Source organism: Podarcis muralis, chromosome 6 (assembly GCF_964188315.1).
Source record: "Podarcis muralis chromosome 6, rPodMur119.hap1.1, whole genome shotgun sequence".
In the NCBI taxonomy this organism is placed as follows: domain Eukaryota; kingdom Metazoa; phylum Chordata; class Lepidosauria; order Squamata; family Lacertidae; genus Podarcis; species Podarcis muralis.
Genome location: NC_135660.1, coordinates 97336192 through 97350284, shown reverse-complemented (window position 1 = coordinate 97350284; position 14093 = coordinate 97336192). Strand labels below are relative to the sequence as shown.

The 14093-nt window shown below is 48.7% G+C and overlaps 1 protein-coding gene across 5 annotated transcripts in view; it reads left to right on the top strand.

Moving 5' to 3' along the window:
* Positions 1 to 11539: 11539 nt before the first annotated feature.
* EFCAB6 (EF-hand calcium binding domain 6) overlaps positions 11540 to 14093 on the top strand; it is a 103236-nt gene continuing 100682 nt past the window's right edge. Inside the window, exons 1-2 of one of the 5 annotated variants that reach the window (XM_077930770.1) lie at positions 11540 to 11733; positions 12850 to 13020. In XM_077930770.1, the coding sequence (XP_077786896.1) occupies positions 12855 to 13020 (166 nt within the window). In that variant the 5' untranslated portion in view covers positions 11540 to 11733; positions 12850 to 12854. The remainder of the gene's footprint in view (positions 11734 to 12849; positions 13021 to 14093) is intronic. The other 4 variants (XM_077930769.1, XM_077930768.1, XM_028728725.2 and 1 more) reach the window with 4 other exon arrangements.

Below are 14093 nucleotides of genomic sequence, written 5' to 3'. Positions count from 1 at the left end.
CCACAGGGCTCCCCACGCTGTGGATAGCAGCCTGCTTCCCGGAGCGTCGGGCGCCCTGAAAGCAGAGCGCCCGGCGCTTCGGGAACACATCCGCTGCCTGGAGAGCCTTGCAGGAGTTCCCCGCAAGGCTCCCCACGCTGCGGATAGCAGCCTGCCGCCCGGCACGAGGGGCGCCCTGAAGCAGAGCGCCCCTCGCGCCAGGCATACACCCGCAGCTTGGGGAGCCCTGCAGCAGTTCCCCGCAAGGCTCCCCAAGCTGCGGATAGCAGCCTGCTTCCCGGAGCGTCGGGCGCCCTGAAAGCAGAGCGCCCGGCGCTTCGGGAACACATCCGCTGCGTGGAGAGCCTTGCAGGAGTTCCCCGCAAGGCTCCCCACGCTGCGGATAGCAGCCTGCCGCCCGGCGCGAGGGGCGCCCTGAAGCAGAGCGCCCCTCGCACCAGGCAGACATCCGCAGCGTGGGGAACCCTGCAGCAGTTCCCCGCAAGGCTCCCCAAGCTGCGGATAGCAGCCTGCCGCCCGGCGGGTGGGGCGCCCTGAAGCAGAGCGCCCCTCGCACCAGGCATACATCCGCAGCGTGGGGAGCCCTGCAGCAGTTCCCCGCAAGGCTCCCCAAGCTGCGGATAGCAGCCTGCCGCCCGGCGGGTGGGGCGCCCTGAAGCAGAGCGCCCCTCGCGCTAGGCAGACATCAGCCAGCCCCACAAGCTCGGGGGACAGCAGGGAGGCGCAGCGCCACTATCCCGCTGTTCCTCGACCTGGTTCGGTTTCCCTGACCTGCTTTTGGGGGGGAAATAAAGGGAAAATTTTTTTCCTTTATTTCCCCCCAAAAAAACTAGGCGCGTCCTATGGTCCGGTGCGTCCAATCGTGCGCAAAATACGGTACATATCCTGCTGCCATTTCTGCAATTGCACACCCACTCTGGGACTGTGTGATATTCCTATTTATTACAGGTGTGGGAGTGGGCACACGGAAGGAACAGGTGGCCTCACTTCATCCATATGAACACCCTGGTTACAAACCTGGCAATTCTGGCGAATGATGGGGCTGAAAGAGCACAGAAAGCCAGCTTTGGGGTTGTTAAAAGAGAGGGGGCTGTTCTTCAGGTTGTCCCTGGCAGCCCTCCTTTATGATGGCTCGTTGAAATCTCTAAAGGCGGACAAGCGTCAGTTATCATTTCCATAGGGTAGAGGGAGGCAGTTGTCAATCAGTGCAGGTGTTGGCAAATGGCGTCAAAAATTTTGTGGCTTGACAGCACTCCTTGTATATTTGTGAGTGAAACGGCTTTTGGTAAACTTTATTTTTATATTTTTAGTACTGTTGAGAATATTTAAGCACTACACATTATACTTTGTGCTTGCTTGCTTATTAAATAAAGACATGTTCCGTGTATGGTGGGTTGTCTGCTTTTTATCTCACCCGAAGGAGGCAAAAAAGCAGCTTGGACAAGGGTGAAGAACCTCAGCACTGGGATTCAGCTGCAAGGACTCTCTTTCCGGCTTAGACCCTTTGAGGACCCTGCCTTGCACCCGCCTGAGGGTTTGCCTTTGGAATGCTGATACCACACTGTGTGTGTGTGTGTGTGTGTGTGTTTAGAAAGCAGCCTGTTGTACAAAGGTGATCTTTGCATTCATTGCTCTGTCTACTTTCACTTCTGGTGCTAAACGCCCCCCCTCCCACTTGCCTGGATGTTGCCCAGAGGGGAATGTGGCTTTCAGATGAAAAAAAGATTTTTGATCCTCGAGCTAGGAGGAAGGATTAAAAGTTGAATGAAAAGGTAGGGAAGAAGATAGCTGCACTCTTAATAATAATAATAATAATAATAATAATAATAATAATAATAATAAAATAGCTGCACTCTCAATAATAATAATAATAGCTATTATTATTATTATTATTATTATTATTATTATTATTATTATTATTATTATTATTATTATTATTCTGCCCATCTGACTGGTCTGCCCCATCCACTCTGGGCAGCTTCCAACAAATTAAAACACAGTAAGATATCAAACATTAAAAACTTTCCTATACAGGGCTGCCTTCAGATGTCTTCTAAAAGTCAGATAATTCTTTATCTCGGCATCTGAAGGGTGTTCCACAGGGAGGGTGCCACTACCGGGAACGCCCTATGCCTGGTTCCCTGTCGCTTCACTTCTCGCAGTGAGGGAACTGCCAGAAGGTCCTTGGAGCTGGATCTCAGCGTCCGGGCTGAATGATGGGGGTGGAGACGCTCCTTCAGGTATACTGGGCTGAGACCATTTAGGGCTTTAAGGGTCAGCACCAACACTTTGAATTGTGCTTGGAAACATACTGGGAGCCAATGTGGATCCTTTAGGGCTGGTGTTATATGGTCCCAGCGGCTGCTTCCAGTTACCAGTGTGGTAGCTGCATTCTAGATTAGTTGCAGTTTCCGAGTCACCTTCAAAGGTAACCCCACGTAGAGCGCATTGCAGTAATATTGGTGGGAGATAACCAGATCATGCACTATGCTGGCAAGACAGTTCATGGGCAGGTAGGGTCTCAACCTGCGTACCAGATGGAGCTGGTAGACAGCCACCCAGGGCACAGAATTAACCTGTCCCTCCATGGACAGCTGTGAGTCCAAAATGGCCCCCAGGCTATGCCCCTGGTCCTTTATGGCCACAGTTACCCCATTCAGGACCAGGGAATCCCCCACACCTGCTCACCCCGTTCCCCAGAAACAGTACTTCTGTCTTGTTGGGATTCAGTCTCAATCTGTTAGCCACCATCCACCCCCCCCAATGCCCAGACACATAGGACATTCACTGTCTTCACTGGTTCCAATTTAAATGAGGTAGAGCTATATGAACACCCAGCCAAAACCCCCTGACGATCTCCCCCAGCAACTTCATAAAGATGTTGAAAAGCATAAGGGAGAGAATAGAGCCCCGAGGCACACAAAAAGTGAAAGCCCAGGGGTCCGAACACTTACCCCCAATGACTTTCTGGACACGACCCAGGAGGAAGGAGCGAGACCACTACATAACAGTGCCCCCAGTTCCCAGACAGTCCAAAGGATACCATGGTTGACAGTATCAAAAGTCTCTGAAAGATCCAGCAGGACCAGGAAAAAGCTTTCACCTCTGTTCCTTGCCCGCCAGAGATCTTTGACCCACATGACCAGAGCAGTTTCAGTCCCATGATGAAGCCTGAAACCTGATTGGAATGGGTCCAAAGTCTGCATCCTCGAGGCGTGCCTGGAGTTGTTCTGCGACCACCTGCTCAATTACCTTGCCCAGGAATAGAATATTTGAGACTGGGCGATAATTGGCCCTAGCGGCTAGGTCTGAAGAAGTTTTTTTAAGAAGCGGTTTGATGACAGCTTCATCCAAACTACAAGAAAGAAGATTCCACCTAAACATTAGGAAGAACTTCCTGACAGTCAGAGCTGTTTGACAGTGGAATTTGCTGCCAAGGAGTGTGGTGGAGTCTCCTTCTTTGGAGGTCTTTAAGCAGAGGCTTGACAACCATATGTCAGGAGTGCTCTGATGGTGTTTCCTGCTTGGCAGGGGGTTGGACTCGATGGCCCTTGTGGTCATCTCTATGATTCTATGATTCTAAGGGGGTCTGGGAAAACTCTGTCACAGACGGAAGCACTCACCATCCCACAGGGCCCATTTCCCAGCCCTGCCTGGCTTGCTTTTATGAGCCAAGATGGGCAAGGATCAAGGAGACAGGTGGTTGGTTTCACTCATCCAAGCAGCCTGTCCACATCCTCAGAGGTAACAGATTGGAATTTGTATTGCTTAGCCAAGGGCCATCATCAAATCACTCAATAGTATGATTAAAAAATGGTACACCACTCAAAATATAATCTCTCCAATGGTTCCATAATCAGAAATATCACACCAGTTCTGCACAGGAAGTCATACAATTAACAGCAGTAAAAACTGTACTACCTTGAACTGGCTGTAGGCCTAGGTTTCAGTTATTTTGCTAATAATTTCCAGAGTTCTTTCTTTTCTTGCATCACAAACACAATAATATTATCATGTATATGTGGGTTATCCAGAAATTTAGGACGAAATGGTCATCAGTATGCACAGCTTTCTTTATCACCTTGCCATCTTTGTCTAGGTGAGATTGTACGCAGTCACATATATCCAACTGACAGCTACTGATATGCAGAAATACCCCAATGTTTATTTTACAGACTGTGAAATCTGTGATAATGGCCCAACATGGCAATCTTATATTAATCCAAATAAATTTTAAGAAATCTCCAGCAGATGGGAGTGTAGTGCAAGCAAACCGCATGTGCAAAAGGCATAACTGCAGTAACCATTCGCTGCTGCAGGGAAGGAAGTATAGAACCTGTTTATGCTCTAAGACTGCAATCCTGAGCACACTGACTAGGGAGTAAGCCCCAGCGAAAAGTTAGCCAGTGCCCTATGCCAGGCTCTCATATGGCCTCTGAACATGGAGATTTGCTGCTACAGCTAATAGTTTATGATTGACATTTGCTCCAAGGATTTGTTTAATCCTTTTAAGAAGCCACTGCCAGCAAGCATATCTTAGGATAGTGAATGTCACAAGCTAATTATGTGTTGTGTGAATTTTCTTAACCATTTTGAGGAAACTTAGGAAATGGGCTGGGCTGGTGAAATTGCTTAAGCCTATAAGCAGGTACGCGGGTGGCGCTGTGGGTAAAAGCCTCAGCGCCTAGGGCTTGCCGATCGAAAGGTCGGCGGTTCGAATCCCTGCGGCAGGGTGCGCTCCCATTGCTCGGTCCCAGCGCCTGCCAACCTAGCAGTTCGAAAGCACCCCCGGGTGCAAGTAGATAAATAGGGACCGCTTTCTAGCAGGAAGGTAAACGGCGTTTCCGTGTGCTGCGCTGGCTCGCCAGATGCAGCTTTGTCACGCTGGCCACGTGACCCGGAAGTGTCTGCGGACAGCGCTGGCCCCCGGCCTCTTGAGTGAGATGGGCGCACAACCCCAGAGTCTGTAAAGACTGGCCCGTACGGGCAGGGGTACCTTTACCTTTTATAAGCAGCACAGGAAGCAAGAACAATTGGGGGTTGTAGGCAACCAAGTCAGAGTAGACCCACTGAAATTAATGACCTACGCTAGCCATGTCCATTCATTTCAATGGGTCCACTCTGACTAGCATTGACTAGGTTTTCCTGCAGAGAAGGGGGGATCCATAAATGGGTTGTCTCTGCCCATTCACTTCGCTGGGCAGGAAGAAGTCGATGAGAAGGGGTTATCTAAGTGGGACCGACAACCTCTCTCCAGTTCATTTCTTGCCCAGCTCCACGACAGGTCACTTACTGCATCGCTCCATTTTTTGCAGGGTATTTTATTTATTTATTGGCAACTGGCAGTCTTCCTAACATTCCTCTCTCTGCTAACCAACCACAGGACCACAATAAAAAGTACCGTATTTTTTGCTCTATAAGACGTACTTTTCCCCCTCCAAAAATTAAGGGGAAATGTGTGTGCGTCTTATGGAGTGAATGCAGGCTCCTTGGCTTCAGCGATAGCAACGCGAAGCCTCCAAAGCGCAGAGGGAGCACTTCCTCCGCACTCCGGAGGCTTCGCGTTGCTTTTGCTGAAGCCTGAAGAGCGAGAGGGGTCAGTGCGCACCGGAGGTCCCGCTGCGCTCCGGAGGCTTCAGGTTCTTTTTGCTGAAGCCAGGAGAGCAAGACTCCTGGCTTCAGCAGAGAGGGAGAGCTGAACAGCACCCCTTCAGCGAAGCGGGAGGAGAAATGGAAGGGGCTCCATTTCTCCTGCCGCTTTGCTGAAGGGGCGCTGAGCAGAGAGGGGGAGATTTTTTTTATTGTTCTCCCCCTCTAAAACAAGGTGCGTCCTATGGTTCGGTGCGTCCTATAGAGCGAAAATACGGTATGTGTGGAGTGTGGGGAGAGACAAGAGCGGACAGAGCAAGGATTTAAGAGCTGGAGGAGAGACCACCATGAGCTCACCAGCCCTTCCAGCAGACCCTTTGGATGACTCTAGGTCTAGGAGATACTGAGCTGGCTGTAGAGGGGGAGGCAGGACTCCCTTGCTGTCCTCCATGGTCCCCCACCACTTTGGAGGCAGCCAGGACTCCACTCAGGGCCAGCAAAGTCATGACAATGCAAGAGAGTGCCCAGTATGCCAGGACCGGGGGGGGGGGGAGAGGACTTGCCCCCCGCAATCTGTGAGCAGTCAAGGCTTTTCTCTGGAGCTCTTGTTTTCAACCAGACCCCCTGTGCTGGTGGCTAGACAATCCCCCCCCCACATGTGATGCTGGCAATAGCCCAGGTCACAGCCCCCACTTCAGCTTCCAGGCACAGGTACATGTGGTTGAGCAGGCTCCAGCCCAATGCAGCCACCGTCTTGGCCTACAGTGGTGGCAGGAACTGACCACCTCTTCCCCGTCTCCATTTTCTGGCACAGACCTACAGCATGGCTCCAGGGGGTGCTGCTGGAGATGAAGGGACCCTGAGCCCCCAAAGCTCCAGAACCCTGCCTCTCTTTTATGGGAAGGTGGTGGGCTCACCAACCATCAGGGTGGGCATGTTTGAATATTCCTATAGGAGAAAGAACAACAACCTTGCAGGCAGAAAGACAGCCTGGCAGCAAGGAGGTCTGGCCTTTCCCAACTCTGACATGCTGACTTTATACACCCAGGGAGATGTCGCGCCACAAGCACCTGTAAGAGCATTAAATTGCATGTGCCCACCTCCCACTCTTATAGCCTGGATGGGTAGAGCCCAGAGCAAATGTTTCCATTTTATTCTGCTGATTATATATATATTGGCTCTGAATCTACACCTGCAGTTATATGAAGTTGATCTCCTGCCAGTTAGCAAAAAGGGATAAGTGAATCTTTAGTACACCACATGAATCATTAGAACCTGGCGTTAGAGTACTAAGACGGTGAGCCTCACTGCCCCCGGCATTTGCTTCTAGGCAATTCCTAAAAGAAAGAGCGGCATCCACCTATCAGAACATAAATCCAGACTGGAAATCAATGTTCAAAGAAAAGGAAATTAACTTGCATTCCCAAATACACATTCAAGTTTAATTGGTGTTTTTATAAATGTTAAGTCTTGAATGAAAATAATAATAATAATAATAATAATAATAATAATAATAATAATAATAATAATATTTTTAAAAAGTATACCACGCCCATCTGGCTGGATTTCCCCGCCACTCTGGGCGGCTCCAGGCACTCTGGAGCTTTTGACAGGACGATGGAGGATAAAATCTGCAATCTGTAATCCTCCCTGAGCACTTGGGCAGGTGTAGCAAAGAAAGGTAAATAAATGCAGCCAGCTATGTCAGATTTCATGGTGAAAAATTATTTTGTAAATTTATCTATGGAAGCAAATTCCAGGATTATCTCTGAAGCCGTATGCCCCTTCTGAGCACTCATAAGCAGGGCCTGAAGGTTTTGAGCCTCCTCAGTTGTTTGCCCCTGGTATCCATTATTCATACTGCCTCTGTACAGGGAGGTTCCATTTAGTGACCGTGGCTGATGACAACAGCTGGAGCTCTCCTTAACTTAGTCTAATACTTGTCTAAAACTTTACCAAGTAAGTGGGAGGGGAGCTCCCCCACAGCAGTCAGGGCAATTACCAAAGACAGGACCTGCTGTTTATGCATGGAGGTTATGCCACATTACGTCAAGCAACTGATATCCTATATGTTTCAGTGCATTTTCCCATTATTATTATTATTATTATTATTATTTTATATGGCCCTTCACCCAAAGATCACAGGGCAGTTGCAAAATATCCTACCATCTTCCTTACTGCAAAAGTCCAATTTTTGGAAGGAAGTGAGTTTGCTGGGCGAGAGCACAAGAACACCTAGTCCACTGTAACTGGGCAACTTAAATTTGTCAGTGTATGATTGAATCCCACTTACAAAATAGCAATGGTTTGGGAGCAGTCTTCAAGCAACAGCAACACAAGACCCGAGAGCAGCAGGCTACCTTAGGGAGCAAAGGGTAGGCTGTGAGGTGCACACACAGTTGTGTTGCCCAGCATTTCAACACTGCCTGCTCCTGCTCTGCCCAGCACCTGCTTGCTGCCTAATTCAACAAATGCTGCAAAGCAGCAGTGCCAGCCCCAGTGGATGTCCTGTGAGCAAACCAGTGTATGTACACAAACGATGGTGGCTGGGTTGCCTGCCTACTCACTCCGCCAAGGCCTTCCCTCATGGCATTGACGATGACACATTGGGATGAGGCAGCACTAGGTATGGCAGCCAATGGGCCTGGCCAGGCCACAAGCATCATTGTGGCAGAGGTGCTACCTCAGTAACATGGGAATAGCTGGGGAGCTTGGGGAGAATGGCCTCGGGGCACACAGAAGGCTCTTGCAGGCTGCTGAAATGACTCAAGACAGCCAACATGAGCTTTCAGCCTCTTCAAAGCACACGATGGAGAGCCTGCCTTGTTGTGACAAAGGCACACGGGTACCGTCATGCTTAGCAGTTGGGCTGAGCCTGCTGTCTGGTCAGCATTCAGTGCCAGAAAAAGGAGAAGCTCAGCTGTGATATGCCTGGCAGGACTCGTGAGCATGTGTCCATGAAGCTTAAAATGCCAGCTAATTGAGATATGGGTTTGCTGTCCCTTTCTCATTTGCTGCTGTTCCAGGAAGTGCAATCTATTAATTTTTTAAGAATGCAAAAATGTTTTTCAGGAACAATATTCTAAACAACTGTGTGGATCTGTTCCAGCAAATGGAAACCTCATTTTTCTCTGGCTACAGCAACTATCTCAGGTTTCATTCTTGAGGGGTGATGTCACTGCCAGATTATGTCATGGGATTCACCCCCAGATAAAAAAGGTAAAGGTAAAGGACCCCTGACAGTTAAGTCCAGTTGCAAACGACTCTGGGGTTGCGGTGCTCATCTCGCTTTACTGGCCAAGGGAGCTGACATTTGTCCGCAGACAGCTTCCAGGTCATGTGCCCAGCATGACTAAGCCGCTTCTGGCGAACCAGAGCAGCGCACGGAAACACCGTTTACCTTCCCGCCAGAGCGGTACCTATTTATCTACTTGCACTTTGACGTGCTTTCAAACTGCTAGGTGAACAGGAGCTGGGACCAAACAACGGGAGCTCACCCCATCGCGGAGATTCGAACCACGACCTTCCAATTGGCAAGCCCTAGGCTCAGTGGTTTAGACCACAGTGCCTCCCGCGTCCCTTCACCCCCCCCACTAAGTTAGTACAATTCCAAATATACTCCCAGGTAAGTCATAGGATTGCAGTTGTAGTTGTGGTATGGTTGTAAACCACCCAGAATCATTTCTGAAGGGCAATATACAAATATTTTAAATAAACAATTATCTAATAAGGTGCTGCAAATCTTTGGCTATATATGAGAAACTCCCCTCATCTGTTTTAATGGGATTTCACCACCTGCCCCAATTAGGTCCTACCCAACCCCTGGCATTATGTTCCACCTTACTCACTGCCTTTTGAGAAGAAAAGGCTCAGGAGTAAACTCTACACAAATCTGGAGTGGAGTCCCTAAGATGGTTGGATGGCACCTTGTATGCCTCCTTCCAGCAACTCCTGCAGCTCAGCTGGCGCCAAACATCTTGCTCTGCTTTCCTTTGGACCTCATCAGCGAGGCCAAGAGCGGCGTCTTGTCGTCTGCGCAGCCCTGGACCTCCATGCACACTGCCCAGGTTTGCACCCCGGAGAGGTCACTTTGGTGCTGCTAACACAGCAAAAACAATGTGGGAGGCAGCACTTAAGAGTTCCTGGCCTTTGCAGCTGCGATTCTCCAAGAGGTTGACTTCACCCCCAGAGGCACACTCCATTGTCTGTCAACACAGACAGATGCCACCAACCCCATGTCATGTGACAAAGACACATGAGAGCAGAAGCAGCAAAGCAGGCTGGGAAGTGCTGGGACTGCACAATCATTTGGGCCTACTAAAGTTATTCAGGCCTAACTGTGGAGTCATTCTGACATGTGACTCATTCTCCTTATAAGTAGCAGCCATTTTCTCTCTGTAAAATTTCAATCAGAGTCAGTATATAATCTCATTCAAACTGTTTGGAACCATGTTGTTTATGAAGAAGTTTATTTTAACTCAGTAAAGCTCTTATTCTTTCACTTAAAAACTCTGCATTATTAATTTACGCTGCGTGTCACCCCAGGCAGGAGTGCTTTCAATATTATAAGCAGGAAAAATATTTTCTTACTACATCTGTTTCTCTCTATGGTGTTTTGACACATGAATCCCCTTCTTATTTACCTTTGAGTTCAATGATTCTTACTTCTGACTAAACGCATTTAGGATCGAACTATGCAAACATCTTGGGCTGCTGCAATCACACTTACTTGGACTCTTGGTGCTTTTGAATATTCTTAAAACAAAAGCCAAAGACAGACTCTTAATAATCAAACACACACTCAGGCCAATGAGGGCAGTTCACCAACGCTATGAACAGATGAACTAAAAGCAGCAATAACCCCAGTCTAGCGTCATGTTGTGAAAACAGTCTAAGGCAAATTTCCATCTTCCTACTTTACAGCTCATTTTAGTTTGTTTTTGCGTTACTCGAAGCTGCACATTTTGTTTTCCTGCCCTGCAGGAATTCATCGGGTGTGCGAGCATTTCCTGGCAGGCGAGTGAGTGATACTTTGGGGGGGGGGGGAGTCACTCGTGCTTTTCCGCGTGCACAAGACCTGCTAAAACAAGGACGGGCAACCTCGGGGCGTCCAGATTTTTATTGACCCTCCGACTCCTATCAGCCCAAACAAAAAAAATTCCTTCCAGTAGCACCTTAAAGACCAACTAAGTTAGTTCTTGGTATGAGCTTTCGTGTGCATGCACACTTCTTCAGATAACAGCCCAGGATCCGAAGAAGTGTGCATGCACACGAAAGCTCATACCAAGAACTAACTTAGTTGGTCTTTAAGGTGCTACTGGAAGGAATTTTTTTTGTTTTGACTATGGCAGACCAACACGGCTACATATCTGTAACTGGTCCTATCAGCCCAGTTCAATACGGCCAACTGTCAGGGATGATGGACTTGTAGTCCAGCAAACAACTGTTGGTCCGCAAACGTCATTTGAGCCCAAGCCAGAGAGATAAATGGTGGTTAGGCTCTGCGCCGGTGAACTTATCTACGATCTCTCCTGCGCCGGCTTCCTGTGACTCAAAATCCCCAGAAATCGCGCACAGGATCGGGTCCTCAACTTGGAAACTCCGATCTGCGATCCCCGTTGCCCCACCCTCTCCGTCTGCGCAGCCGGGTGAGCTGGGATGGGAGCAGAGCCCCTTCCGTTGGGTCCCATTGCCACTTACTCCGAGGTAAAAGCGCGCGAGGAGGACGGCCTCCGCTCAACCAGGCAGGAGAGGCCGCCGATCCGAGCGCACGCTCGTTTGCACAGGGAATCCCGACACGCTGAGCCGGAGGTGCGGCGCGGGGATGCGATTGTCGCCCTCCTCCCGGTTGCTAGGCAGCCGCCAGGCATCCCTGCCAATCCGGAGCGGCTCTCCGTTGCCGGGGCAACAGCGTCTTAGAAACGCGCCTTGGCCGGCCGGCGGGCGGAATCTCGGGCGGCGGAACTTCCCAGAAGCTGGTCGGGACGCGGGGTCTGGCCGCCCCGCCGCCGCCCCCGCTCGCAGGAGGGAGGGAGGGGAAAGCTGCACGGATTTCAGCCAGGTCCTCACGATCCCGGGAGGGGGCTTCCTTCGGTGTCATCAGGCAGGGGATTTCCTTCCCCGTAGCTGGAGAAGAGTCTGCAGGTACAAAATTGTGATTTGTTTTGTTTTCCACGAGTACAGCAAGCCTGTGACTTACCCAGGGGTCATGTTTTGGGGCAGCGCTGGATTTAGGGCGGTCACAGGGGGCCAAGGCGAGTGGGCGCAACATAATAAAAGTAATACCCATATAAATCTAGGTTTATTGTTATCTACTGAGAGGATCCGTAAAAAAGCAACTGTGCCAAAAGGAACCATTGCGAAAATAAATATTTTGGGGGAGGGGACACCCATTTTTGTCCTGGCTCAGGGCACCGTATTGCCAAAGCCCACCCTTAAAGCCAATATCATATCATCAAAGCACACCGAGTGCAATGGCTGGTGGGATCGCCAAAGTCCTTTTTCCTAGGACGCCTGCCCCCTTTCAGTTTTGTTTTTATTTGCCAAGTGCATAAAGTTGAAAGAACACAAGTTAATCGTGCGTAAGTTGCGGGCTGACTGGAGATGAAAAAAGTTCAGAGAACAAGGTGGGGTTTTTTGTACCAATAGGAGCAGCTGCTGTGTAAAAGAAACCCTTAGCAGCCAAATCTGTTTTCTACCTGTGCTTCAATTTATTTGCTCTTTCTGTCTAAGGAGCATAGAGCAGCAGACCTGAGAGTTTTCCTGTTTTTTATTCAGGACATCCATAGAAAGGTAGGCTTGTCTGAGAGATCATGGTAGGCCCTCCAGCGACCTTCATGGTCAAATGGAGATTTGAGTTTGGGTCTCCACAGCCCAAGTTCAGCATTAATTATAACTGCAATGCCACATTGGCTCTGCATGTAGTTTATTAACAGCCTCACCTTATTCATAATGACTTAGAAATACCCTACTATGTTTGGCCCTTACTCCAAAGGCTTCATTCATATCCTAAATAGATACAGTCCATTATTTAAGCATGTTTAGTTGGAAATAAGGGTTGAAGCAGCAGTGATGTGCAGTGCAATCTTCCTGATCTAAAGTGTCTTCCAGAATCTGCTTTCTAGGCATGGGTCAAGTGCAAATGTGGACGAGCCCTAAGTTTCAGCCCCCTGGAATTGCTCAAGCTGCTTGTGGAGTGAGGTCAGTTCTGATTCAATTCCATGCCCTCATAGCTGGTGTCACACCTTTTACTTTCCGCAGGAATCATGTCCAGAGTTGTTAGTGCCGCTGATTACAGTAATTTATATCCTCAATCCCATGGAATTGTGTTTAATTCAAGAGGCCTGTCGACACCTTCAACCAGATCATCAACACGTAGCAACAGCAGCAGTGGCAGCAGCAGCACACAAACATCTATCAAATCAATTTCAAGTAAGCATGTTTACTAAAGTTTATGTTGCAGGCTCTGACAGCAGCCAAGCACTGTAAGACAGGCTGCTAGGGATGTGGAAATTATTGAGGGCAACAGAAAGAACAGTAGGTTTGTGCTTCGTGTTCTCAGCATTTTTCTGGCTCTTCTTAAAATGATTTAATTCATTTCTCTAAGGCGGGGAGATATGCAAGCAAGTCTTCACACTGGAAACTTATTTGTTTCCTTGTTGGGAAAGATGCACAAGATTGATTTTGTACAAGATGGAGTGAACAGGAAGTGCAGTTCAGCTGCGCTTCCTGCTAGTCAGTTGCACTTCCTGCCTCCCCCCCCATCCATTTCAAAGTGTCCCTTCACTTGAGTTTCTTTTCTTCATAATTAAGCTTTTTGGCCTGGTCTCAGAGAGAGCATTGTAAAAGCTGCATCAGTGTGGATGGGGAAGGAACAGATAACTCTGAAAGGCCTTTTCCAAAAGGATTTTTGAAGCCCCATTGTTACAGAGAAGAAACACAAAGCAAGATCACTCTGGAGAAATAGCTTTGACTGAGATTTGGCAGGATAAAACCTGTAGTGCAATATAATTCAAGGAAATTGGGAGATGGGTCAGGCTACTGCTGACCTTCAGTTAAGGGAGGTTTCAAGGTAAGAGGGTGTTAATTGGGACTCTTTTCACACCAAGAGGAAAAGTAAAGAGGAAGCAAGACCTTCAGGCCTCAAACTGGCTTGAGTTTGCTTTTATCATAGAAAGGCAGGATATAAATATCCAATATAAATAAATAAAATAAAGATACTTCCCAAATGCCTGGTGAAAGGGACCTTGGGTCTTCCTTGGAAGATGTAGGAGTTTGGAAACATCTGCTGCGCTTCAAGCTCAAGAGTTGGGGGAGGAACGTGGAGCACTGTATTGCTCAAGGAGGATGGGTCTCTTAGCTAAATGGAGCCTCCTTGTTTAGAGGCAGTCTACTTTTGGCTACTAGGTGCTAGGGACCAGCAGTAGATGAGAGCTACTGCCTTCATGTTCTCCTTAAAACTTTCTAGAGGCACCTGCTGCTTTCCTCTGCCAACAACAGAACAG